This window comes from Oryzias latipes, chromosome 12 (assembly GCF_002234675.1).
Source record: "Oryzias latipes chromosome 12, ASM223467v1".
Classification (NCBI taxonomy): Eukaryota; Metazoa; Chordata; class Actinopteri; order Beloniformes; family Adrianichthyidae; genus Oryzias; species Oryzias latipes.
Genome location: NC_019870.2, coordinates 18,632,512 through 18,659,020, shown reverse-complemented (window position 1 = coordinate 18,659,020; position 26,509 = coordinate 18,632,512). Strand labels below are relative to the sequence as shown.

At 41.2% G+C, this 26,509-nt stretch overlaps 1 protein-coding gene across 4 annotated transcripts in view; it reads left to right on the top strand.

Annotated features, from left to right (window-relative positions):
• Window positions 1–26,509, top strand: part of LOC101161568 (A-kinase anchor protein 2) — an 87,138-nt gene that overhangs the window by 56,267 nt on the left and 4,362 nt on the right. For 2 of the 4 annotated variants that reach the window (XM_011481944.3, XM_011481946.3), the window contains 7 exons: window positions 20,785–20,976; window positions 21,291–21,653; window positions 22,291–22,389; window positions 22,465–22,566; window positions 22,694–24,062; window positions 24,168–24,346; window positions 25,945–25,983. In XM_011481944.3, the coding sequence (XP_011480246.2) occupies window positions 20,785–20,976; window positions 21,291–21,653; window positions 22,291–22,389; window positions 22,465–22,566; window positions 22,694–24,062; window positions 24,168–24,346; window positions 25,945–25,983 (2,343 nt within the window). The remainder of the gene's footprint in view (window positions 1–20,784; window positions 20,977–21,290; window positions 21,654–22,290; window positions 22,390–22,464; window positions 22,567–22,693; window positions 24,063–24,167; window positions 24,347–25,944; window positions 25,984–26,509) is intronic. The other 2 variants (XM_011481945.3, XM_004075004.4) reach the window with 2 other exon arrangements.

Sequence of the window (26,509 nt, the reverse complement as noted above, 5' to 3'; positions counted from 1 at the left end):
AAAAACAACAACAAAAAATGATTGAATGGTATTGTGCTCCAGTTGCCCTGGAGTGCTCCATCTTTGGTTTTGTTTCGGGTGGAGGCAGGGCTGGAGGCTCTGAAACGGGACAGGGGGCCGGCCTGTGCTTCAGGGAGATTGTTTAGCAGCTGAATAAATGAATGAATGAAGAGCAGGACGGCGGTAACCTGAGCCGCGCGGGTCAGCCTCTTTGTACTCTGCTGCAGCTCGTGCAGGCGGCTCGCGCTCTGGAGCGGGACAGAAAAAACCCTCGCGCCTTGCATTATTCAGCGCGCGTGCCTCGCAGGGGCCAGAGAGAGAGAGAAAAGGAGAAAAATCCCGAGTAGGACAGAGAAAGGGGAGGAAAAGAAGAAAGAGGAGGAGGAACTGATGGTTGGAAAAGCAGGCGCGTAAAAAGAGCTCGATGTCACCACAGTAGAGTAGGACTGGAGGCGGACGGAACCGTTATTTCCACTGCTGGGAGCGTGCGGAGGAAGGAGGCTCCGTCCTTCACCTACCGGCTCACCGACGGCTGCGGGCGGCTTTGTCCAGGTGTGCTTCACGGAAAGAGGACGAAAAACGGAAAAGACGTACTAGGTCAGAAGGTCAGCTACGCATTTAGCTAGCTAGCTTTTAACACTAATCCCCGTCATGATCCTGTAATTAGTCGTATTTAGGGGCGTTGAGTATTAAAACACCGAAACCAAATTCAGGCACAAGAAGTTAAGACCACACAGAAATGGTTTAGCTTTGTGTAGTTTTAGGCTGAAGAATTAGCCAGCACACATTTTCAGAGACTGTGGCTGATTTTCTTAAACCTCCTCTGAGTTTTAAAAGTGTTTTTACGTTTTAAAACGATCTTATTTCCCAGATAAGTGATTAGAAATAGCAGACACAGCCAAAGCAGGTCAGTGGAACTGACTGCATGCTGCAGCATGAGCAGCCTCCATGTCTCCTCCTCTGCATCACTTAGTTTGACCCACTTGCTGAAATGACCTTAACCTGCTTTTCATCCCCCTTCCTGATTGATGAAGTGGAGGGAAGGTTTTCTGTCTCTTTTGTGACACTCAGAAAAATACATATTCCTCTCGATTTCCTTTACTTTTGCCTTACAAATGACCCAAGAGCAGCTAAATGTTGCCATATTAAACCAGTGATCTGCAACTGAAGCATCTTCGATCATGTATAACATCTGCAGACCCACTCTGATCATAATTTGAGCTATTTTAAAAGCGTTCCCTGTGGTCTTTTGATTATGATTATGTCGTTTTTAGCTAAAAATCAAAAAACCTCCACATTGTTTCTGCAGAGCGGAAGCAGTTCATTAGAAATTTGTTTCTAAGTTGTTGGTATGGAGCAACCCCGCCCCCTTCCCCTCCCTGTTGTGTTTAAGCATGTGGCACATCCAGTGTATTTTCTGCATCACAAATAAGCCCTTGTTTAAACGGCATTCCTGATTTTCAGTGATATGGAAAAGTAAATACTCAGAAATGCCATTTTAAGCGTACTTTTCATTGTATATGTCCTCCATCATCAGAAAAATGCCACAAAAACATGTTAACAATACCAAAAACACAATTTTCATCACAGTGGGTTGTTAAAAAGAGCATGGGAATAGCAATTTGCAAAATATTTTTCCATGTTTGTTTTAAAATGTGAGCCATGTCTGACTCAGTGGATATAAAACATGTGATGGGGAGAAAATACTTTCTGTCTGCTACAGTTTAGAGTAGAGTATCCCTTTTTATTATTATTTTTTTTGCTCTGATTGCCTGGAGCTGTTGCCAAGCAACTTGCAACTGACTTTAACAATGTATGTTATTCATCTGGGATATTATTGTGCGACTGAATTTTCTTTAGAAGTGGATTTGATGAAATCTGTGCAGAGCTTGGACGCGCTCAGCACTATTTACTGCTGCTGCAGCTTCAAGCACAGACATCTTTAGCCTGTCCTATCGCCATCATTCTCGATGATTGATTTCCTTTTGCGTGGCTGTGGCATTTTCACTGAGGGCAGCTGAACTGTCCAGTGCCTCTTAGACACAAGGTTTTGGAGGAGTGCCTCCTACAAATCATCTAGGAGGCATTTGACGGATTTTAGTTTTAGCTGTTGACAGCTTTTGTTTGGTTTTTACGGTGCAGTTTATGCTGTAGATCCTGCCGTCTGGAAGGAGAGCGTCTAAAAACCTGTGAGGCAGTTTGATTTTGGAGTCACGGAGAACCACTAAGTTAAGACAGAAATGGTTGTTTGGGTGTTTTTGCCCTTCAATTTATTTGAGAACTGGATTGAGTGACCCTCACCCCCCCACGTTCCAAACAGGAAGTACCCTCTGCTTCAAGAAGCCAAAATCCCAAATTCTTCTATAGAGAAATGAAATGCTATTACTTAGTCATTATATTTGTTAGAATAAATATTCTTGTTCTGCTTGATTTTTCTAACATGTTCTTTCTAATCCTGTTTTTTTCTGTAGTGCAAGTTTTTAAAGGTATAAACCGACCAATCAAATGCCTCAATAAAAGTATGTGGCCTCACTCCGGGTGTTCAAAGCATTTGACCGATTCTCCCGAGCCCTTTTTTAAGTGGTAGAAATGTGGACTTCCAACAAGCTCAACCCTGATTGGTAGGAGTGGTTGCCGTTGTACTTTGACTTAGACCAACTCGGACCAATCCCTGCTTACCAATGTCATCTGGCTCCAACACAGTGGCGTCGATATTGTGACCAAATGGCGTCAATTCATTGGAATTGGAGCTTATGAGTTATACTTACGATGTACGATTACAGTGATCAATATTTTCATGACGATATGATTTGCAATACGTGAACAAATAGCAAAAGAACAACAACTAATACATAATTTCCATTTTACTGCAACTGTTTTATTTAAAAAAAAAAGTCAACACAGCTTAAGTTATGCTCCAAATGAGCATTGTCTACACATATCTAACCAAGAGGAGTCCATCCGATTGGTCAAATGCGTAAAATGTACTTCAAGCTGCCATGAGATTGTTATGGTGTGGTTACATTTAAGGTAACAATTTAATGCAGTTTACATAGTCTTTTGCGATACACGCATCGTGATAACGATGAATTTGTGATCTATTGTGCAGACCTTCTTGAGCCGGGATTAAGCCATTTTTCATGAGTGATGTCACACTAACTCGGTCCATTTCTCTTGTACGGTCAACAGTCAGATCCCAATTTTGCCTGGTCGTCATTGTAAATCAGTTGCTGTTTCTAGAAGTAACTAGACAAAGAATCCGACCGTCAGCTCAGACAGACAATTTGCCGAAAATTCTTCTGTCAGCTTTCTATTTCAACAGAATTCTCAATGACAGGACAACCTTAGCACCTTCTCATTGATTCGGTTGCTGCCTGCTTGGGTGGCATCCAGCTCTTTTTTGTGTGTTTGCGTGCATCAGAGGGAGCCACATGTTCCAGCCCAACCCTCCTGAGCCCTGCAAAGAGTGAGATCACAGTCGGGAACAAAGTTATCACTGATGTCTTCTCCTATCAGACCTCTCCCTCTTCCTAGAATACAAACATGCACACATAGACACAATGCACATGTATACACCATGAGTGATGACATAACAGGTCAGTGGCCCACCATTCTAAAGCTTGTTAAATGAAAGCCTCAGAAAGTAGAATTAGGATTGTGGTGCTGCAGAAAGAAGGGCTGACAGTGAAAAGGGATATTAGGAGGAGGTGAAGGCCAGCGCAGGTGTATGTGACGGGGTCATCTGGGGGCAAGAACCTCAGCAAAAGGATGCTGGCAGATTTATATGCTGTAAGACTCCACATATGTTTGTGTAAATACAGGATCATCTCCTCGTTCTCAAGTTTAATGTTTGCACCGTCAGCTGACAGTGAGTGGAGCGACAGCATGTGGCTGTCCTCTTTGTCATTGCAGACAAATCATGTGATCGACCCTGAGGCCAGTTATTTCAATGAACAAAGATTTTTTTCCCAGCATTCAGACAAAGCCTCTCCATGTTTGTTCATGTGGAAAGCAGCTGGAATTCTAAGTACTTTTGTTAAGAGCTGTCGACACTTGCTCTCTATTTTGGTTTAGCCTTTGGCTGTGGACAACAGCAAAAAGTGATAAAGGGAAGAAGACTAGGGGCGTCCATTGTTAAGATATGATAAAATCCAAAAATAGTCTTATAATAGGAAAACAAAGTATTGCAGTATGTCCCACCTCACAATAAAAATCAAAGTACTATTTTAAAGTTTCTCTTGATTTATGATAAAAATGACAAGATTTGATAGATCTTTGGGGTCAGTTGGAGAACTTTATAAAAACTAGGTGTCTTATCAGAGCCATGGTGGCGCAGTGGTTTGTGCTCTCGCCTCACAGTGAGAAGGCTCTGGTTCCAATCTTAGCTAATTCCTTTCTGTGTCAACTTTGGATGTTTTCCCTGTGCATAGGAGATTCTTCTCTGGGCACTCTGGTTTTATGAATAATTCCAAAAAGGTCCCTTAGGTGAATGTGTTTGTGGCTCTTTGACAGACATGGTGACCTCTCCATTGTGACCAGATCCAATAACTGGGATATGCTCCAATAACCCTGTGACCCCAAGAGAGAGATTAAGCAGGTTCAGAGGATGGATAGATCAATAGATGGATGGATGGATGGCATCCTTTCAAAATAAACTATTCTTTTGGTTTTTCTATTGTGATGCTGTGAGATGCAAAGCTCGAAAACATTAACTACTTCTCTTTTATTTTAGTTAGTTGACTAGAGTTTCAAATATATACCTTATTGTTACTTTTATTATTATTATTTGTGGTTCTGGTTGGTATTTTTTAAGTGGATTACCCTCATGAGTGTTGCTTAGGGACTGGTTTCATTTTATGAGTCTCACAGACTAAAACATTTTCACATTTTCGTTTGGCTTTGTTTTACACACGCCAAGCTCAGAAGTGGACCAAACTGCCTGGAAAAGTCACGCACTTCCAAATGCCGCTTGCTTTGAGGGAGGTTTTGAATGACCAACAATAGGGAAGGAAAAACAGAGAAGGAAACAGGCCTTTGTTTATCACAGAATAAATAAGGTCCTGTACACTCTAACTCAGTGTTTTTCAACCTTTTTGATTCTTTCCTAGAAAACAATCCTGTGGCACACCAGCAACCAAAAATAACAAAAACAGAAACTCTGTAGTCTGTATTGATGGACAGTCTCTCCATGATCTCTTGTTCATTTCTTGAAACATTTGAGGCACAAAAAATTTCATAAAAGTTGCCACAGGTTTAAATAATAATTTTCAAATAATTTAGTTGAAAGTTTGTCCAGGTAGTTGTTTTTTCCCCTCCAGTTTATGAAAATGCAGTTTCATGTAAACCTCACATAACCAAATAAAATGACACTCTTTCTAAATGCTCATTTCGTTTTTAAATATTTCTTTAATGTTTGTCCAAGACCAACTGTAATTTTTAATAAAATAACCTATAAAAAACGGCATGTTTGATGAATTTTAGACAAAAAAGACCAATATTATATTCATGTTTATAAGTTCAGTTGAACTACACAGAAAGGGAACACGCTGAAGTTTTCCTTTGTCTAAATCAAAAATGTAACTTTAACAAAATGTTTTATTTCATATTAGTTGATTACATTTTTTCATTTTAGTTAAATGTGTCTATTAGCCCAAATGCTGCTTCTTATATTTTTTTGATACTTGTATTTAAACTTCACTTCTAGTTTTTCAAAAGTGACTGAAGTCTGAATTAGAATTTATCCTTCCATCCAGACATTATTAGAAATCAGCTGTTTCTTTTATAAAGATGACTTGGACCAAACGCTGGAATCTCTCACTGTAATTCATTTGTTCTCCAACACAAACCTTAAAGGAGAAATAAACTGTTGCCCTGTTTTTATCATTAGCAAACTGTTAGAACAGATGTTAGCATTTGTTGTGCTTCATGACAGTTAACAGCAGCACAGTAAGAGACGCTGTCACATTAACTTAATGCATCATGGGAGATGGAGTGAAAAGCAGTGACGCTGATGCCGGACAGACTAACGTCTCTGAGCTCCATTCCCGCGGGAAGCTACTTGGAGTGCACGGATGATCCGTGATCCATCCAGATCACCAGCCCCGGTTCTGCACAGACGTGTGCCGCCGATTTCCTCCCCCTTCTCTTCTCTCCCCCAGCGCGCATCATTTGTCTTCTCACATCTACTGTGCATCGCGCATCACATTCGCCTCCTCCGCTTTTGTTTTAACTTGGCCAAAGTCGCTGCTTGTACAGAGGTGTGTTTATAAACCTGACGCTCCCGCTGCGTGTGGGATAAGCTACTTTTAAAAGTTTTTCTCGCCCTACTTATGAAAGACATGGAAGTTACTGAGAGTTTCCGTGCATTTATTTTGAAGAGCTCCACAAAGCTGTCGGCAAATTACTTAGTGTGAAAACTTAGCCTATTTTGATGAACATAGAGCTGATATTCTGGTGATGATAAATGTTTTTAGATCAGTGAAAATTAGTTATTTCCCGCGGCACACCTGACCATTTCTCACGGAACACTAGTGCGCTGCTGCACAGTGGTTGAAAAACACTGCTCTAACTGCAATATTCTTACCCTGTTGGAAACTAGTTTCTGCTTCCTTCTCATTTTTCGCCTTTTTTGATATTTGTTTTGCCCATGCTTACATTATTTATTTCTTGTTGTTGACTTCCACAATTTCGTTGGATTCCAGTAAACCAAGATCTTCTTTCTTAAGTAGACTTTAGTTTTCTTCATTGGTTTTCTCCAGAGTTTAGGTGAACAGAAGTGGACACAACTGAGATTTAAATATGGGAGGTTTGTTTTTCAACAGCACTGTTTGCCAGAAGTCTGTTGCAGAATTGCATAATCTCAGACAGTCTATTTTTCTTGCTTGTGGACCACTAAAAGGATTAAGCCAACATTGCTGAGAAAGCTGAGATGACCTTTGAAGCCAAAGATAAGCACATCCTTAACTCATTCAGAGATCCTTTACCATCAGGGCGTTTTTGTCAGATTTAGTGTTTTGGATCACTAGCATCTCTAAAAGAGTCAAAAAAGCCAAAATCACTGGTCAAAATTAAGCTTTGTTCTATGTTGTCCAAATGTTCGGTTCTCTCTATGTTCCAGAGAACGAGAGAACTGAAGGGGTGCAGGAAATGCAACAATATAACCCAACTATGTGATGACTGCAGTTAGCTACACTCTATTATTCACAACATTTACCGACAATTGTTTTACTTTGCAGTGGAAGCCATTCATGAAACACAAAGCAAAAGCACAAATCACGCACTTTCACAAATGCCACATTAACAACAATCACACACAGACAGCAAAAGAGCCACACAAAAAGGAGTCAACACACCATGAGTTATTTGAGAAAACTGCTACCAGACACAAAGTTTCACCAGTTTACCATTACCTGTTTTTTGTACAAATGAGAGATGCACACCTCAATCTGGATTGTGACCATTTTCCTGTGATCGTCTCTGATCAACAACTGAACAAACAACAAACAACACCCCAATATTTAAACCCATTCCTTATACTTCCTGATACATTTACCACACGCACAACAGTGGTATGCTCCATTTTCATGACGTCCCTTGAGGTGACCTCACAAGCCTCAAGGGAACTGCAAGACACACGTGCACTCCTCTGTACAACCCTCCACTAGCCCAGACAACCCAAAAACCTGCAGCATCATCCATAAGGATCAACCTTTCATATGTCTGCGCATGTGACTAAGGCTTTAAGCTCTAGAAATGCACGCAACACATGCACCAGAAAGAAAGAATTTGAAATTATTTATTTTGTTGTGATTTTATCTATGATATGTGAGGTACTGAATATTTTTACTGTAATTAATAATACAATGCCCTTAAAAAATTACCTCAAAGAACTACCCTGGTGAAAAACAAGTCATTTAGATCAATGGCTAACACCTAAAAACCAAAGTGCAGACATGTGTGCTGTTCCGGCTGCGTTTGTTCTTTGTGAAGCTTCGTTTCTTCTGGCTAATTAGCTAGTTTCTGCAAATAGACTCATGATGATTACACTGCTTTACTCGGGGTGAGGCAGGGCGGGATAGTTAATGCTGTTAGCTGTCAGTGGGAAACAGGACAACAGTGTTATTATTATGCTGTGTCTCAGAGTCAGGACTGAACAACACTGAGGCTGCTACAACAATGCCTCTGCAGTGAGAAAATAAACACAGATGAGACTTTTAACTAGAAAGCACACTCCGAATGGCACTTGTTATTCTCAAAATGACTGTCTGCACTCCTCATTAACTGCAGAAATAAAGCGGAATTATAAAACATTTTACTTCACTTTAATTGGAAAAAACTGCAGCTTTTTTGGAGACTTCATCAGACATAGTCATTATTTTCTTTGTGTCTGTGGTGGACCGAGCAGTAAAAGACAAGGACAGCAAAATAGTTTTATCAAAAATTTTCTAATTTATTTTACAAAGGTGTAGATGGGCAAAAATGGGCCCTTAAAAGAGGTCCAAGTAACAAAATTAACTCAAGCTTTTAAATGTAACAGAGGACAACTGAACAAACAAACTTAATCAAACTGACCTCTAATTGGAAACACAAGGGAACATATATAGTGGCTGATCAAACCAACTAGACACACAAGGGGGAACTTAAAGAGACTAAGACAAAATACATCAAACAAACTAAACTAAAGTCCAACCTATAGTAAATTAACATACACAAATGAATGAAAATAAAGAACATCAAAATAGAAACTAAAGTAAAGAGACACAAAGAGTTCCTTGTCCACTGGGTGATGGTTCAGTCCAATTAGCTGCCTGCTGAATATAAGGCCTCTGCTGACTGGCATGCATTCTTGTGTCAGGCCTGACTTGATTGTTCCAGCAGCAGATGGCAGCAGCAGCAGCAGCAATGGTTCCCTTTAGCACTGGTGACTCAAAGCATAACATCAAATTAATAAAGCAAATTATAATAAAGTAAACTGAAACATGTTGATAAACTTTATGATCAAATGTGTGTTATTTTTGAAAAAGATATCTAAAAGTATATGCAAACAAATAAAGTGAACAGATATATGTAGGGTGTGGTGCAGGAGGTTACTGCCCTGATGGTGTGGCAGCGTAGGCAGCCATCACAGTGTTATAAAAAAAATATGTTCTTTGCCTCCTTAAGATTTTATAACATGCGAACATCACCTGACAAAGGAAGCTACAGCAATCATCCTATTTTGAAATCATGTCTAATTCCACAACTAGTCCAGGAGTCGGTGTAACTTTTTGTACTTCTCATTATTTACCCAAAATTTGTATGAAAAAAAAAAGGTTTTGTTCAACATAGAATTGACAAAATGTCTATATATTCCTTGCTGACATAGCTGGGAAAGGATTATAGTTATATGCTCCCAGACTCAGCTAGTTTTAAGGAAACTATGGGATGTGACCCAAACGGAATAAAAGAATAGTTTGCAGCAATGGAGCACTGTTACATAATGCAGGTAAAGGAAAGGATCAGAGGACATCAGTACAGATAGGATGTACACACACACACTTTGACATTCCTGAGTCTAGTTTGAAACCACATACTCCCAAGATCAACTGAAGACTCAAGAATTGATCAGTAATAGGATTTTGAGCTCAAACATCAAAGGATAAAAATTAGGCATAAACCGTGAACAAAGACAGAACTTAAGACATGACATAAATAAATATTTCAAATTCCACTCTGATCATTTTTTAATCTTTTTTAAAGCGTTCCCAGTGGTCTTTTAAATATGATTACAACATTTTTAGGCAAAATCATATAAAATGACATTTTCTAGGACACGTGTCAAACTCAAGGCCCAGGGGCCAAATGTGGCCCACCATGTCATTGTATGTGGCCCGCGAGAGCATAAAAGTTTTTAATTCCTCAGAAAACGAAATAAAAATTGGCGTGTATTTATTCATATTTTGGGGGAATCCAACTTGAGATATCGGATTGGGCAACTATACATTAGGACTTAAACACTGTCCATATAACCTCATCTAACAGAATCAAAAGGATTTATGTTAGAGTAACAAGCAAACATATGTTGTTGTTTCTCACTAGCATGACAGTGCAAAAAAGCAGCAATAATAAAAAATAACAACAAAATAATCCAAGAATAAAAAATAAGATGAATTGAAAAAATTAAGTGAAATAAATAAGATAAAAAATATATATAAAATAAAATAGAATAGAGACCAGCATTCAGTGGGAAAGTGACTATGTCCGTTTAACAGCAGTCTTAAGGGGGGGTTGCTAGAGTCTGTGTCCATGTATTGTGTCTTCGGGTTGTGTGGGGGGTTGGGGGTAATCCTTGGATCTTATTGCAGAGTGGAGTTTGTGAGAGCATGAATGCATGAGGAGGACAGTCCGTTCTGCAGCCTCACAGTCTGTGGGAAGAAGCTTTTTAGCATCCTGCTAGATCTGCAGCTGATGCTCCTGAACCTCCTCCCAGATGGCATGAGGAAGAACAGTTATACCTGGCCCTTTGAAGACAGCCGCTATGCTGATGTGGTGGCCCTCGGTGAAAATGAGTTTGACAAACCCTGTTCTAGCACATAGTTTCTGTGGAGCAGCAACAATTCATTAGAAATCCACCTATGAGTGGTGGGCGGAACGTTTGTGCAGAGTAAGCCTGCCCTCATTTCCCAAGATCCCTTTCTTAACATTCTTTCCCACTAGCTTGCAGCCCCTCACAACCCATACCTAACATAACCGGTGAAACAAAAAAGGCAAGTAATATTGGAACTTACCTTTTGAGGCAGATTGCAGCTCAGATGAGGAAAATAAAGACGTACATGGATCATTGTGTCTGCAAACGATGCTTCAGAATGGAGCGGAGGAGGGAGCCCTGCACCTATGTGCTACAGTTGGCAGGGCTACAGGCTTTTTCCAACCACTTTTTTTTTCCGTCTATTCCTGGTTCAGGGGTAAAGAATTATTGAGAGGCACAATTTTAAGCGAAAAAAACACAACTTTTTATTGGAGTGGGTCTTTGATAAATATCAGCGACAAATCCTGTTTGGTGCAAACTGAAACACACAAGTCATTTGCATATGTTCCCCAATTACAATTTTCTGATGAGCAACCTAAAGTATTTCAGTGCTTGTGAGGTCATTTGGCTAATGGCTGAGTAATACGTAGTCCCGCAGGAAAGATTATTTTTTGTAATCAAAGTATGTATAATTTGATTCCTGCAGGTGTTCCTCCCCTTATATGGGGTTATTTAAAGAAAATGCATTGGCAAATGCGGAGAATAAACGTACCGGCTAGACAGAGTAGTGAGTGTATTGCTGAAAAAGAACTACGCTAGCAGAAAAGTAGATAAATGGTAAATGGTAAATGGCGTATACTTGTATAGCGCCTTTCTTCCTACAAGGACAAAGCGCTTTACAGTCACAGACCCATTCACCCAGTCACACACACATTCACTCACACATTCACACACTGATGGCGGCTCATAATGTTTTTTATAAACATAAAGATAATGTTTTTTCTCACATTTTCCTTAAATTACAAATACTCTGCTGAGATTTCCTTAAAGTGTTTTCCTTAACAATAAGGTGGCACATTTCTATTTTCCTGGGTTGTTTTTACAACACTAAGCCTCCAATGTATTAGTTGTAACAAAAACAGCAGTTTAGAAGCAGACCTCCCTTTTCATTGTACCATGTGAGATGAGGATGTGAAGGATGCTCAACAAGTGTTTGTTTTGTCTACAATTTAGGAGATCAGAAGTATTTGTTCCTTTACATCATGGTTTTAGACGATCATTTGATCTGCCACTGACTATATGCAGAGTGTTACGCATCATAGACTTGGTGTTTATAGAACAGCAAACCCAAAACTATCATTATACCTCTGGAAGGAATGCAGGACAGTTATTACCTTCGGTCAAACAATAAGAATGGATGGAAGGTTTACTCCCACTTTGTCCTTTAGATCTGTTAAGGAGTTTGCATGTGTGTGTGAGCTTGTGTGTGTATGTTAGCGCTGTGTAGCATTAGTATTCTACAGGGAGTATCTTAGTGAAATCCCTGTGGCGCTCTTTGTTGCTGTGAAGGGATCTGAGAAGTGGGGGTGTTGGGGGGGAGTTCTGTTGTGAGAAGTTCTGAAAGGGACACTGATAGTTTGCCATGAGTCCAGACGTGTCCTTGGTTCTCAGGCGTCAAAAGGGTTCTTATCATGGTTTCGTTCTGGTTGTTGTTTCAAGCGCTCATGCCAGGGGTAGGTGAAAAAGACTTTCGGTTTTTTTTCTATTAGTCTTTGTCTTCATATGCCGTCCTCTATCAACTGTCATCAGCATTCTGTTTTGAAGCAGGTGGTCTCTAAATTTTCAATTTATTTCCTGTGTTGAAGGCCATTTCCACCCATTCAAGTGAACCCAGCTTCCTGGTTTCCTGTTTAGACAACCTGTGAGATGAGGCGGGCTTATAACGTCCTGCATCTAAGCAGTGTGTTATGACTTGATGTTTTGTATAGGTCGTCTTTAAAAGTAGTAATCGTCATTGTCTTTGCCTGAAGCACTAAAGCACTAAGAATATACATTTTATAGCCCGTAAAGTGTCACTAACTGTAGACGTTAACTGATACATTTGCTCAACACTTGTGCCTGCCATTTTTGTTGCACCGGTTATGTTAGGTTAGGGGTGGGAGGGGCTGTAAGCTAGTGGGAAAGAATGTGAGCTAAGGGATCTTGGGAAATGAGGACGGGCTAACTTTGCTCAATACATTTGTTCTGATCCTTAAGATTTTCTTTATGTCAATGATAAAGGTCTTTTCGATCCTGTTCTTATGCGTTTTTGTAATTCAATTCTTATCATTGTTTAAGCTTTGCAGCTTTTTTACTTCCTTTTTGTTTTTTATTTAAATTATTGACATGTATTAGAGAGCTGATCAAATAATATTTAATGAAATGAAGATCTATATCTATTCTACTGTAAATCAACGTAGATGCAGCAGCAAAGAGAAGCTAAGGCGTCATCACGTTTACGTGTGTGTTGATAAAATGATCAGTGCATTGAGTCTGGTTTGAGAGATACTATTGATAATATAGATTATATTGCGAAATTCTCATATCTGAAAGATCTCTTTGTGTTTTGAACAGATTTAATTGATATATGATTTTCTTGTAAACTGTTTTTTCTGACCTCAGATTCCATCAAAACTTTAGGAACCAGGGCTACCAAGTCTGTTTGACCGTGTTTAAAGGCCTCGAACCAATAAAACAAACAGAATAAAGTTAGAAATATTTGGAAAAAAATCCGATTCATCTGTGCTAAACTCCTAATGTTTATTATGGCATTAAATGAATGGACTCTTACTGACCCACCCCGTTTTAGCTAATGTTTGTGTTAACCTCAGAGCACAAGATACTCAAAATATAACAAAACCCCAGCTAAAAGTATCTGGAGAGTGTGTGCTCTAGTGGAAGAATATCTGTGTCGATCTGTTATGCTGGATTAGTTAACTGTGTCATCTGTGCAGTTCCTGATCAATCTTGATTATCTTGTGTGACATTCTGCTGTGGGCGCAGCTCTTTATTGTTCTGACAAAGGTCACCCACATGCATTTATCCACAGACACACTGATGACTCCTCTGGTTCTCCCACCTATGAACATCTCTCCTCATCTTTCATCTTTGCATTTCTTCATTTCCAGACATAGCTGGAGATAATCAGCCTGCCCCACACAGGGATGACCATCCCCTGGTCTTCAGTTGCTCAGTTCATGTGCAATGTCCGGGGTACTCTTCCAGTTTTTCTGTGGTCTTTTACCTAATTTGTTCTGTTTTGGGAACTCACAGAGAGTTAGTTATGTTTGAAACACTGGAAAATATCTATTTTTTTTTCAGATGCACATCTCTTCTGTTGTTCCAGTTTACTTGTTACTGTAGTCCACGAAGAGAATGCACAGCTGGTATCATACTTTCTGAATGCGGGGAGTCTTTATTGTAATGATTTCATTCATGTTTAGATACGCTTTCAGAGTGTTTTTGGTTCTTTAGTGGATATCTCTTTGGTCTTCTCCTAAAATAAATGCACACAAATATAATATAAATAAAGTTATAATAAAGGTTTTTTTTTAAATATATGCCTGGCGTGTCCAAAGCTGCCTAACCCAAATTGTAGCTGTAAAATCTGTCCATCACAAGAGGCCATCAGCTCTTATCTGCTTGCTTAGCTTCTGGACAGGAAAACAATTCTGGATGGATGGGTCCATTTCTACTTTTCCAAAAAAATGTCACGTAAGTCTGTCATTTAAAAACACTAACATTATAGTCGAATCTTTATTCACAAAACATTAAATAAAAAACTACTCATAGCAAATAAATGTATGTACATTTAATTTTTTACAATAAGATTTTGGATTATTTCTTCACCTCGTTAAATGAACCAGAAAGGGATCAGACTGTATGAACATCAGAAGCTCAGTCTGGTCACACCTGTCCTTAGGCTTCTTTAACATCCTACCACATTCTCTCATTTGTCTTTCCCCTCCACAAAGCGGACATTTTCCATCTATCCAAACAAAACTGAAACTCACAAACTGCTGGATAACATCCTCATACTCTCACTTTGCACAAGGGTGTTGGCCTCACTTCAGCAGGATTCCTCATGGTCAAATCAGGAAAATCCATCTCACTTCTGAATTTCCCTGCATATTAGCTTTTAATTAAGTCAGGAATAACACACTTGTTAAGCTAAATGCTAAAAGGCGTGTGGTTTGTGGCCCGATGTGTGCTTTTGCTTTAAACTAAGTTTAGTTGAAAACCTTTCACTGTATTATATCTTTTTTCAATTTTGCATTCAAATTGAGAAAGAGAGGAATATATCATTTTGTCATATACCAGTGATTCCTTTGATCTTTCACTTTCATCACTTAGTGAACACCCAGACAATTTAGCTAATGGCTGTTGGGTAAGATCTCAAGGAAAGTGTTCCCAGTGCCTTTGTGTGTCATTGGTGTTGGTGAGCGGGGAAAGTGAACATGAAGGTCTCAGCTTTGGTTACCAGCACCCTGATCCTATGACTCAACACACCGCCACTCACAAACCACAAAGATACAAAGACACTTTGTAGGATTCCATCTGTCTGGATTTATTTTTGCCATAAACTTGTAGTGTTTAAAATATTAGTAATGGAACACCTTTGGGATTTGACGCTTTTAAGTCCCACTCCGATCATCTTTAAGTTATTTTAAAAGCGTTCCCAGTTGTCTTTTAATTATGATTATACCGTTTTTAGCCAATTTCTTTTTTTAAACTGTCATTTTCTAGGACATAGTGTCTGCAGAGCAACAGTAGTTCATCAGAAATTTACCTCTGACTTGTGGCTGGGACGGTTAGTTTGGAGGAAGCCCACCCTCGCTTCCTGTCATCCATCTGTTTACATGGTCTGCTGCTAGCTTACAGCCCGTCGCAACCACAACCTAACATAACTGGTGCAACAAAAATGGAGAGCAATATTGGAGCAATATTGGAGCAATCCAGCCGTCCAATTAGCCAGAGGCCAGCAGAAACAGTATTTTTTGTCTGCTACTGATTCACAATATATTGAATGAATAAATACTCAGAAATGCAGTTTTGAGCTAAATCTTCTGTCTATCTGTCCTCCATCATCAGAAAAATGCAACAAGAACACTAAAAACACCAAAAATGCCTTTTTCATCAAAGTGAGTCTTTAAAGTAGGACAATGCAGCAGATTTTTTTTCTTTATTACTTTTTGCTAAAAGGTGAACACCCTCCATTAAAGACGAGTGATGACTGAAGAAAATACCATTGCTATCACATCACTCCTCTCTCATTTCAGAAGGTTTCTTTTTGTTCCATCATGATCAGATCGCTACCTGCCTTTGTTCTCTGCCCTCTGACTCCTGACAGAAGCTGCAGGGTGAGGGGAAAGGGAGTGAGTGACATGGAGGAGGGGAGGGCACAGCCAGGGTGGAGGCTTTTACTCCTGTATATTTGCGTGAGGCTTCCTACAGAGGGGGGTCTTTGTGCACAAGGGCATCTGCAGAAATATGCATGCGCTGGGCCGTGACATCACAGCGCACCGTCCAGTCGGCAGGAATGTCGCTCGGAGAGGAGAGGCTTTGTGGAGGAGAGGAAAGAGACGGGAGGGGAGGAAAAGGAGGAGAAGGGGAAAAAGGAAAAAGGCAGGGAAACGTTCAGCACTCCCACTAGGAGGAACAGGAGGGTCTCGAGTGGACACAAGTCAGTAGAAAAGCCGATGAAGTATGTGAAAAAGAATATGTTGGGATGTTAAGAAACGATCTTTTTGGATATTTCACGGATGTCAGTACCCAGCAGGTTCTTGTAAGATCAACAGGTGAGTAGACCATCTGCTTTTGAATCTGGATGTTTACTTTAATAGTCGGATAAATTACAGTTTAAAGGCTTAAAGCCCAACAAAAATGACTGTTATGGGTGTCATTTTAATTTACCCAGCAAATCCCAACAGAGAAAGGAGGTTGGCGGGAACTTGATCCAAACTAGTTTACTGTGGATGGAGTACTGATCTCATTGGCTTCAGTATTTAAACAGATGTTACGGAGCTGTTTAAACCTTAGTAAGCCTGACACTAATTCCGTCTGCCATGTGAATTCACCATATTTCAGTCAAACCTGTTATTTTTAACCATTTTTATGAGTGAGGGAGGCCTGACTCAAATAATGGACAGCTCTGCTCTCCCCGTCCTTAACACCAAAGCTGTTAGAACATGAGAAGTCCGGGAGAACCTGCAGGTGCCTGCAGGTAAATGCGATCCCTCACTGTACCGTTCTGCTGGAAAGGCCCAGTGTACCACCCTGCAGTTGTACGCTGGTCCTGTACAGCATTCATAACTTAAAATACAATTTGTTTAAAACTTGTTTTTTTCTGGAGTGTACAAATTTGTATAACCTCTTAAGACCTAAGCTAATATTTTAGCTAACCCACTAAACATTTAGGGCCCCAGTTGTGCAGAATAAACTACTGTGGTAATGTAACCCGAAATGGAATGTCCACACATTCGGACAACAGGTCTTAAGAGGTTAAATGAAAGGTATGTGAATGTAGTTTGAGTTGTACAGTATAACCCCTCGTCTGAGGCATGCAGCTGAGTGTGAATGTTTGGACATCATGTTTATGAATGTTATTTTATTCAAAACAGTCAGAGCCTAAGCGCTTCCAGATGTGATGGATGGAGACAAGCGTTTCCACAGAGCGCCAGACTCAGATACCGTCCACTAATCGTACTTTCTTCTGATTTCCTTTGTAATTTCCTTCCTTTTTTATTACCAAACATTTGTCTCCCTGTCTGTCTTTGTATGCCTCATTTTGTGCTTTATCAATCAGAGAGACTCTCTTAAAAACTCACATTTACACATCTTGGCTTGGGTAGAACAAGCAGGCTTTACAGTCTCCTTCATCACTGGTATCACAGTCTGAGTCTTGAGGACAGCTCGCTATGCCTGGAATGTCAGTTCACCTAAGTCAAAAACTTGCATGTCCGTGCACACTTGCAGAACAAGCACACACTTAAAAGAACACACTTTGGCATGCATGCCCTGTTGCACACAAACACACACATTTTAAGCATGTGTGTGTGGACCAGAATAATGTTGCATATGAGAAATTCTTGTTCTTTAGTTCTGTTTTCCTGAGGCAGTAACCGGATATCCTCCCACTCTGTACTGTCCATCGCACACACTCCCACCCAAACGCACAAACATTCCTGCGCATGAAGCACAACAGTGAATCAGACGCCTCATCCGTGTGAGTGAAAACACAAATGACATCTTTTCCTTTTGTGGTGACCGTCATGATTACCTGTAGATAATCTAGGGACAGAAGGAGAGAGGGGGTGAAGCTTTAAACTTTAACCAAGAGTTTCTTTGGTTTTAACCAGTGGCCCTCTGGCTTTTGAGACTCTCAACCCCCCACTTTAATAAGGTTACAGGGCTCGACCCCCACATCCCCCAGTCAGACCCATGCTCGCACACTTTAGACACTCATGAGCTCACCTAATATGTTTTTACAGGTAATGCTACCTTTATCTAAGTTGGAGGCCAGAAATTTAGTGATTTTGTGACCCCCACCCTAAGAAGAAACACTGGTCTAGACTTTTCATTTCCAGCACCTTAGCGAATATGATTTTTTAAGGCTTGTGTTCTCTGTAGGGGACATTAACCTGCCTTTATGGTGTGACCACCCTCGAAAGACAAAAAAAACGCAACATTAAATGTTACAGGAATCGCAAAGTGTGATCATCTGCTACATATTTTACGGTTCTGTGGGTGAGGACTAGAAACTATACTGATTTATTTGAAATATAAATTGGGATATTTCTTACAAATGTACAATAATGTTTTGTGTTTTTAAAGCTTAAGGATTTATATTGTCTGTTGGAAAAGCTTTGACTTGCTTTCAAAGTGTAAATGTGTTTTTATGCATCTGCTTTAATCCCCTTTTGATAAAGTAAATACATAAAAAGTACTTAAATAAAAATTGAAGATTTAACATGTACTTTAATTGTTCAACAGAATTATAAAGCATTAGATTGTTCTCTGCAAAGTTGATGGTACCTCTAACTAATATGTTTTCAAGGCTGCAGTCAAACGACTTCTGTTACTGTCAGTTACTGTTACTTCAGCTCTTGTCTGCAAGTATTTTTGGTCAATCTTTCTTTGGAAACAATTGAATGTCCTGATTTCCTTCAGTCATTCTTGTTTTGTTTTTTATTGGTTTTTGGATCATAACCTACTTGCTAAAGTCAAGACCTGGAACTGAGGTCCAGTTTTCTGACACAAGGCACCTCATTTAAAAAAGCCTTGATAATCTGTAGATTTAATTAGAGCTGCACATATGCCAGCCCCTCTATGGAAGAGGCAGCAAAGCAGCCTCAGACCCAGACCATAACCAGGCCTCCTCCATGTTTCTCAGTAGGTATAGTCGTCTTTTCTTCGTATGTCTCATTTTTGTCTTTGAACATAAAGCTGATGCATTTTTTCCAAAAAGTCTCATCTGTCCAAAGACGTTCTTTAAGGCGCTTTGAGGTTTGTTAGTATGCAATGTTGACATTTCTTAACAATAAACTTCCTCTTTTAATCTTTGGTCTTCCATAAGGTCCAGCAAGAGATGGCTTGATCTGACGCTGATGAACTTTGACCTTGCAGTTGACCTGTAATGCTTTTGGAAGTTGTTGTGAACATACTTACTCCTGATTGGTGAGAGTGGTTGCCATAGAAACGTTGACTCTCACACTGACTGGAACCAATCACTGCTCACTGACGTCGTCTGGCCCCAACATGGCTGCGTCCTCATTGTGAAAAAACTGGCAACTGAATTGACTTGATTTTGTTGGAGCTGGATGTAGCCATTTTCTATGGGTGACATCCCACTCACTCAGTCCAGCTCTCATGTACAGTCAATTACCCCCAACAGCAGGGTACCAAAGGTTTTGCAGTGCATACTCATAAAAAAACATATTCATACAGGTCTGGCAGGTCAGATAAATAGAAAAATGACAAAAACTGCATAGAATACTCTTAAACTTTAATTAAGTTTACTGCTTTAGGAAAGATTATGTCTGAAAAGGCAGTTTGAGTAGATTTTGAGTCAAGTGAATAACATATATTTGCTAGGCCTTTGTTTCATTTCTGTAAAATAAAAAGTTTGTTCATGGTGGCCAAGTATCTCCTCAAAAAGCTTTGGAAACGTTTTTTCAGTTTCAGATGAGACAGCATTCATTTAGTGAAGATAAAATGATTTATTTATAGGGGAGATGAAAAGACTTTTAGAGGGCAGGCAGTTATAATCCTCCATGTGACTCTGCTGACCACTGTGTCCAGTTCTTTTAAGTTCCTGTCAGCAGAGTTTTCAGTGTGTGGCGTTTTAGCTGAAGTGTTGCATTAAAGGCAAAATCTTCCTCTAAATGACTTTATATGATTTCATTGCCCAGTAAATCAGTTTACCAGTATGTTCCCTGTGAAATCTCCCAACATGCACTCACAGCGTTCTAGGTCAGGGGTCAACAGTCTCTCTTGGAAACAAACACATCCTTTTCGGTGGGGGTAGAATACAGACAGAAGCTTTTGGAGAATTTGCTATGGATCCACAAAGGGACAAAAAGACAGGTCATAAATGCACGGGGTGTGTAAATTGCTCAAAGTGTGTGAGGAATGTGAGGAATGGACGGAGGGTCACAGGTCTGACCCCTCTAACTGGGAAGTGCTGATCACAGCAGCTCAGTGAGGTTCGGTTTGTTAGTCCTGTTGCAATCTAAAGATGCCTGTGTTTGCATCTTCCATAATCTGATCACCTGATCCTGAACCTCAAATCCAAACCACTCGAGTCAAGGTGCTGCTTGATGAACATGAGACAGAAAGTATGTTCTGATCCCATCATTAAAAAAATGTTTATTGTTGTCTGTCTGTTGGCTGTCACCAGTGAACAGATTATGAACACAGAGGAGATGTAAGTTATATTTTTTCATGTCAGATTTCATCTCAAGGATCAAATGATAGAAAGCCTCTGGACAAAGCTTCAGAGGTTTCAGTTCTAGAACTACAACATGTGATATAGTGCCACCTAGTGGAGATCCTCAGCACTACAATGCTGCAGAATATAATGCTGCAGTGCAGGGTGACTACAATGTTTGATGTTTTTATGTAAAGAAAATGAGTCGGCAGATGGTGTAATCATCACATTCATAATATATTTATTAACGTGATCATCAGACGACCTTTCGCTGCAGAATCTCTGAAATGTCGCTTATTTGTCTGTTCAGAAACCACACTGGGCGTCCGAGGATGTAAGTGAGAGCACACCGAGAGAGCGAGTTCTGAAGACCGTCAGCTTCCAGGAATCCGTCAGTTTCATCACAGACGCGGCAGCAGACATGGAGCTGGAGAGCCAGCAGATCCAACATGGCTGCCTCAGCGGACCTCCAGTCCAGAGAGTCGACTCTGAAGTGGTGCAGGTATACCAGCTGTGTCCTACCATCGCTTCTAAAGCCAGATGTACAGCTCTGACTGGGTAACCATGACAACGGGACAGGTTCTTTTTTCATGTTTGTTGTGCATCAAAACAAAGTTTTACTTTTTTTTTTAAATGAAAAAAATATATTTTATTGACCATTGTGCTTTGTGAAAGACTAAAATGATTTGTTTCAAAAATGTAATTAAAATGAGATTTTATCATTTAAAAACTGTAATGTAATCTGAAGCAATAGCTCAGCTTTTAGTCAGTAAAACCTGTCAAAAGCCTGGAATTCAAATTTTTCTGTTTGAACAGGAAATCTGTTACCTGGACCAGGTGTTGGACGAAGCTTCAAATGTTGCCACCAACGGAAACGCCTCCCCCTCAGAGCACACCAGGCCTATCAGCATCAGCGGAAACTCCCCCCACGTCAGCATGTCCGCCCCCACCCCTTCAAACCACCAGCAGATCATTGTAGAAGGACAGCAACAAAGGACGCTGGTCCACCAGGAGGCGTCGGCTGTGAAAGCCAATGGGCACGTGCTGCTGGACGAGGCGGTCCGCAGCAAACCCAAGTTTGAGCTGCGGCCGTTTCAGGAGGAGAAACGTCCGGCGAAACTCTTCTCCCCTGGGGAGGAGCAGCAAGTGAGAGTGACGAGGACACGCCCCTCAGAGGAGGTAAAATGCTGTTTGACAGAAAACTGATCTGACAGGGTAAACTGTGGCTGTCGGCTCTGGGGGTTTTATACAGCTGTTGTGGAAGAAAGTCTCACTCATAGTCAGCCATCTTTGGAGCCAACTTCAGGGTCCAGCAGCTTTCTGAGTTCTGTTGTTCTTCTTAGGTCTGGCTTCTGAAGTTTTACTACAGGCAGAAGCTGTTTTTCTGTCTGTAACTCCCTCAAGAGATGGGACTGAGGCACAAAAAAGGGGTTTAAAGACCCACTCCCCTCCCCACTCCATTGCAGAGCAGGGAACTAGTGGCCCGCCCAGTGTATTTTCGACATCACCAAAAAAACATCTTCAAACAACATATTTTTATCTGCTACTAAATCACAAAGTTTTGAATAAAGAAAAACTCATAAATGTCATTTTGACCTTAATTTTCTTTGTCCTCCATCATCACAGAAATGCAATAAGAACATGATAAAAAACACCAAAGGCATGATTTTCATTACAGTGGGTTTTAAAGAAGTACTTTTTGGTAAGAAAAAAAAAAGAAACAGCAACTAAAAAAACAAGCCCAACCCTAAATGAAATAAACGTTTGTTGTCTATTCTTATGCCTAAACTGTGTCTTTGTTTGTTTCTGCTCTCAGGTCCAGGAGCTGGAGCGAGAGCGGCAGGAGCTGATCAAGGGTCAGGCCGTGAAAAAGAACCCTGGGATTGCACAGCGCTGGTGGAACCCTCCTCAGGAGGTAGACCCCGACTCTGTCTTCCCTTTTTTTTTATCCCTTACTGACACTCTTGAATGATGAGCTTGTTGCTTTCAGGTTCCTCTGGAACAACAACTGGAAGCTGAGAAGCTGGAGTCTCTGAAGAAATACCAGGAAAGGAAACAACAGAAACAAAGCCCTTCTTATCTCTACACACAGGTGCCTTTACACTCCGTTATGGAGGACACTTATGTTAGGAAGTGAAGTCTGTTTAGCTTTTGTCTTTCCTTGGAGAGTGAAATTTTTCTCGTCTCACTGATGACCTTCCTTTGTTTTATCTTTGCAGCCGCAGCTCTCAGGTCCTCCAACAATGGTAACCTTTGATCAGGGCCTAACCAGGAAGGAGGACATCGTGGAGGAGCAGATCGATTTCTTCTCTGCTAGACAACAGTTTCTGCAGGCGGGAGGGGCTAAGAAGGATGAAGCACTCCCTGCTAATCCCTTTAAACCCTTGACGAGTAGCTCTGAAATGGCTGCAGAGACAGGAGAAACTCATGTGACCTGGTCTGATGAAGGACCTACAGGAGCGTTCACGTGTGCCCGAGCTGTTATGACCATCCTGCCAGAGGAGGAGCAAGGCCCAAGTCCTTTCCCCCCATCCTCTCATCCGGAAGAGTCCGACTCGGGACTGGACGAGCTGTCTGTTCGCTCTCAGGACACAACCCTCTTTAGCTTGGATAACGTCTCAGATAGCGGGGCGTCCTTACCCCCAACCCCACTGCCACTCACCCCAGTGTCTCCACCGACTCCCCAGCCCACCACCCCAGTCAATGGTCAGAGCAACGGCGGTCCAACAGAAGCTGAATTGGAGTACCACTCAGGGGTCGTGGTCCAAAACGCCATCCAGAATGCCCTCCAAGCTCACAATGGAGGCCAGTGGCAGCCGTCTGCCTGGGACTGCTCACAGCTGAGCGCCCCACTGTCCCCTTCCTCCCCTGCCACCAGCAGCCCGGTGCCAGTCTCCTCCTCGCCTTCCTCCTCTGGGGGAGCTTCCAGTCTCCAGTCACCTGTGTCTTCTAGTCCCACCCCTCCTACCCCGTCCCCCCAGCCACCAAAGGCAGAGAATTCGTCCGAGTCCTCCGGTCCGGCTCCACAGGCGCGGCTCCTGACACCGTCTCCTCCACATTCTCAGCCCGTTTCTCCACAGCAAAGACCCAGAAACGGAGGCCCCAGGATCAAAATCCAGTCCTCTTACACCCGAGCACTAGCCTCCTCCAACACGGCTCCAGCGTCAGCTCCAGCTCCTGCAGAAGCGGCTCCAGTCCCCAGACCTGCCGCGGTCTGCCGCCCCCCGTCCCCACCGACCCCCGACAAGCCCGAGTTCAGCTACTTCAGTAAATACTCGGAGGCCGCTGAGCTGCGGAGCACCGCAACAGCAACGCGAGGCCCAGAGGTTGAGGCAGCCAGCGGACCCTTCCGTCTGCGCTCCAAGAAGCAGAAAACGCTGTCCATGATTGAGGAGGAGATCCGGGCGGCCCAGCAAAGAGAGGAGGAGCTGAAGAAGCAGAGGGAGGCGCAGCCTGCCGTTGTCACTGGGCGTAACAGTAGTGGGCCTGTGAGGACCGGAGCGAGGCAGACCACCATCTCCCCAGCAGATAAGATGAAGAGCAACAGCCTGCCAGCACGTCTCACTCTGACCACTAAGACAGCTCCAGGTTAGCTGACTGCAGATGCCAGTGTCCAATCAGAACCTTTCATTTACAGACTGCAACTGCCCAAAAAAAAAAACGTTTTTGAATGAAACTGTTTTTTCTTTGCAGGGAAGATCGAGAAAGTGCGCCCCGCCCCACCGGTCTCTCCCTCCCCTTCGGAAGGAGCGCTGTCCGACGCCGGCAGTGAGGACTCGGCAGGGTCACGGCCCAAGAACTTCATGCAGACACTTATGGAAGACTATGAAACACACAAGGTGAAGAGGAGGGAGAAAATGGAGGACAACAGTGTAAGTATTTTAGCCAGACATGACAAATGAGAAGAGACACAACAACTTCTGTTTAACTTGATTGTTTCTTTTCATAGCACCAACTACAGTATGTGCACTCTTGAAACTACAAGAAACTATCTATTGAAAAGAAACATAATTATACTGTTTTAACCTTTAAGCATCGGAGCTTCAGCTCGATGTTTACATTATTTCAACCAGTGAAACTCTTCAACCGTTTACCCAGTTAAAGCACTTCCAACAGAGTCTGAAGCGGAAAAAAACAGCCTTGCACTGATATGCAACACTTTACAGTAGTGAAGTTCTTATAACATAAAGCAGCCGATTTTGTTGCAGAGAAAAGCAGAGATTACTAAGGTAAAGTGTTGCATATTGGTGCAAAGCTCGATTCCAACATGTGAAAGACTTGATGTCATATCATTCTAGCTGAGCACAAACTACAATTATTAATTTCTCCTCCCTGAATGATTGGTACTTCTTCAAACGGTTGGTACTTCTGTGAATTGAAAAGAACGCCACCCATTCGTCACCACCAAGTCCGAGTCCCTGATTGGTCAAAGTGGAACCGGTTTAACTTTCAATGCCCGTTTAATGGACGTGCATTTTGTACGTTTAGTCTAAAAAGTGTCTTAAAGTCTTAAGCAGCAAACTTAAGAGTTTTGTTTGCAGAAACCCGAAATGTGCGTTTACGAGCTTACATGGACTTCTCATTGGAAGTGGTCACTTGAACCCGCATGTCCGAGGCGGGTGTGAAGGCAGCATTACAGTTCATTATTACAGCTAATAATGCATCCATGCTGTGCTGATGTGAGCTCATCATGTTCAACACACATCAAACAGAAAAGGAGGCACTACAGCTTGGCTTTCTGTCACAACTAGGTATTGGTACTAAAGGTAGTACCCGTACCGACAAATACTGTACTACCAGTGCGTATAAAAACACAGATTTGGTTGTGTTTCGGATGTGTCAATCACTTGTTTTCTATTCTGTTTTGCTGCAAAATTCTAGCCAATCATTTTTACCTTTCCAGCGATTGTGGGCGGGCTCATATAAGCATAGGTGATGGAGCTCTGGTCAAAACTCTGCAGTTGAAGCAAGCAAAAGTTTGTCCATACTTCAAATCCAAATATTCCAATTCAACAGCCTGATGGATAAACGTGACGGGTTTTTTTTAATGCTCAGCAGAAAGACAGGCGTCAAATACATTTTTACCTCAGTGTGTGTGAAAAGGGAGATGCAGCACAGAAAAGAATCCAACAAAGCATCTTAGCCACAGAAGGGCTCTCCTCTACCCTAAAGCGCTGCTTCCTCACACCTAAATGTTCTTTGTTTGTTTGTTTTTTTTCATTTCTGATGCGCCGATTTAACCGCAAATTAAGGCACCAGAACCTTTTGTTAATATATGTCCTCCATCATCAGAAAAATGCCATAAGAAAATGCTAAAAACAGCACAAATGCTATTTTCATCTGAGTGAGTTGATTAATGAAGTAGTTGTGATTAGTTTGATTACGTTTCTTCTTGCATTGGTGTGTTTTTGTTCATGGATGATCATGTTTTGATTGGTGTACTGTTGCTTCTCTTCTCCGGGTCGGCCAGTATGCCCATTTGTTGCTGGCTAATGAGGTAACCACAGAGGTACCTGCTGCACCCCGAACCCCCACCCCCTGATCTCCACTCACAGACCTGGGTCAGATTAAACCAAGAGAGAGACCCCTGAGAGAAGCCCACAGGGTTCAAGGAAAAACGTTAGCACCACCTTAAGGGTTTTACCCACTTTAAAGAAATAGTTTCTAAAATGAATAGTTTGGATTTGTCTATATATTGATGAGTGAAAGTCATTCAATCAGTATTTGGACATTTTTCATGTCATCAAATCCCAAAAATGATGAAAAGGTTACAAAATTAAGATATAATGTTAAAACTGTTTTAAAAAAAACATAAAAACACTGATACAGATTTCAAATATGTGTCAAATTAAAAGATATAAGTATTTTTTTTAATTTAGCTAGATGCTATTATTAACAGAAATTTTTTTAGAATATAAAACAAAAAACAAATCACAGATCAGCAGAAATGAAGACAGAATGATTATCGTAGCCTTTGACAAAATTCAAGTTAAAAATAAAGTGAAATAAATAATTCATTTCCTTGGTTAAAAGGT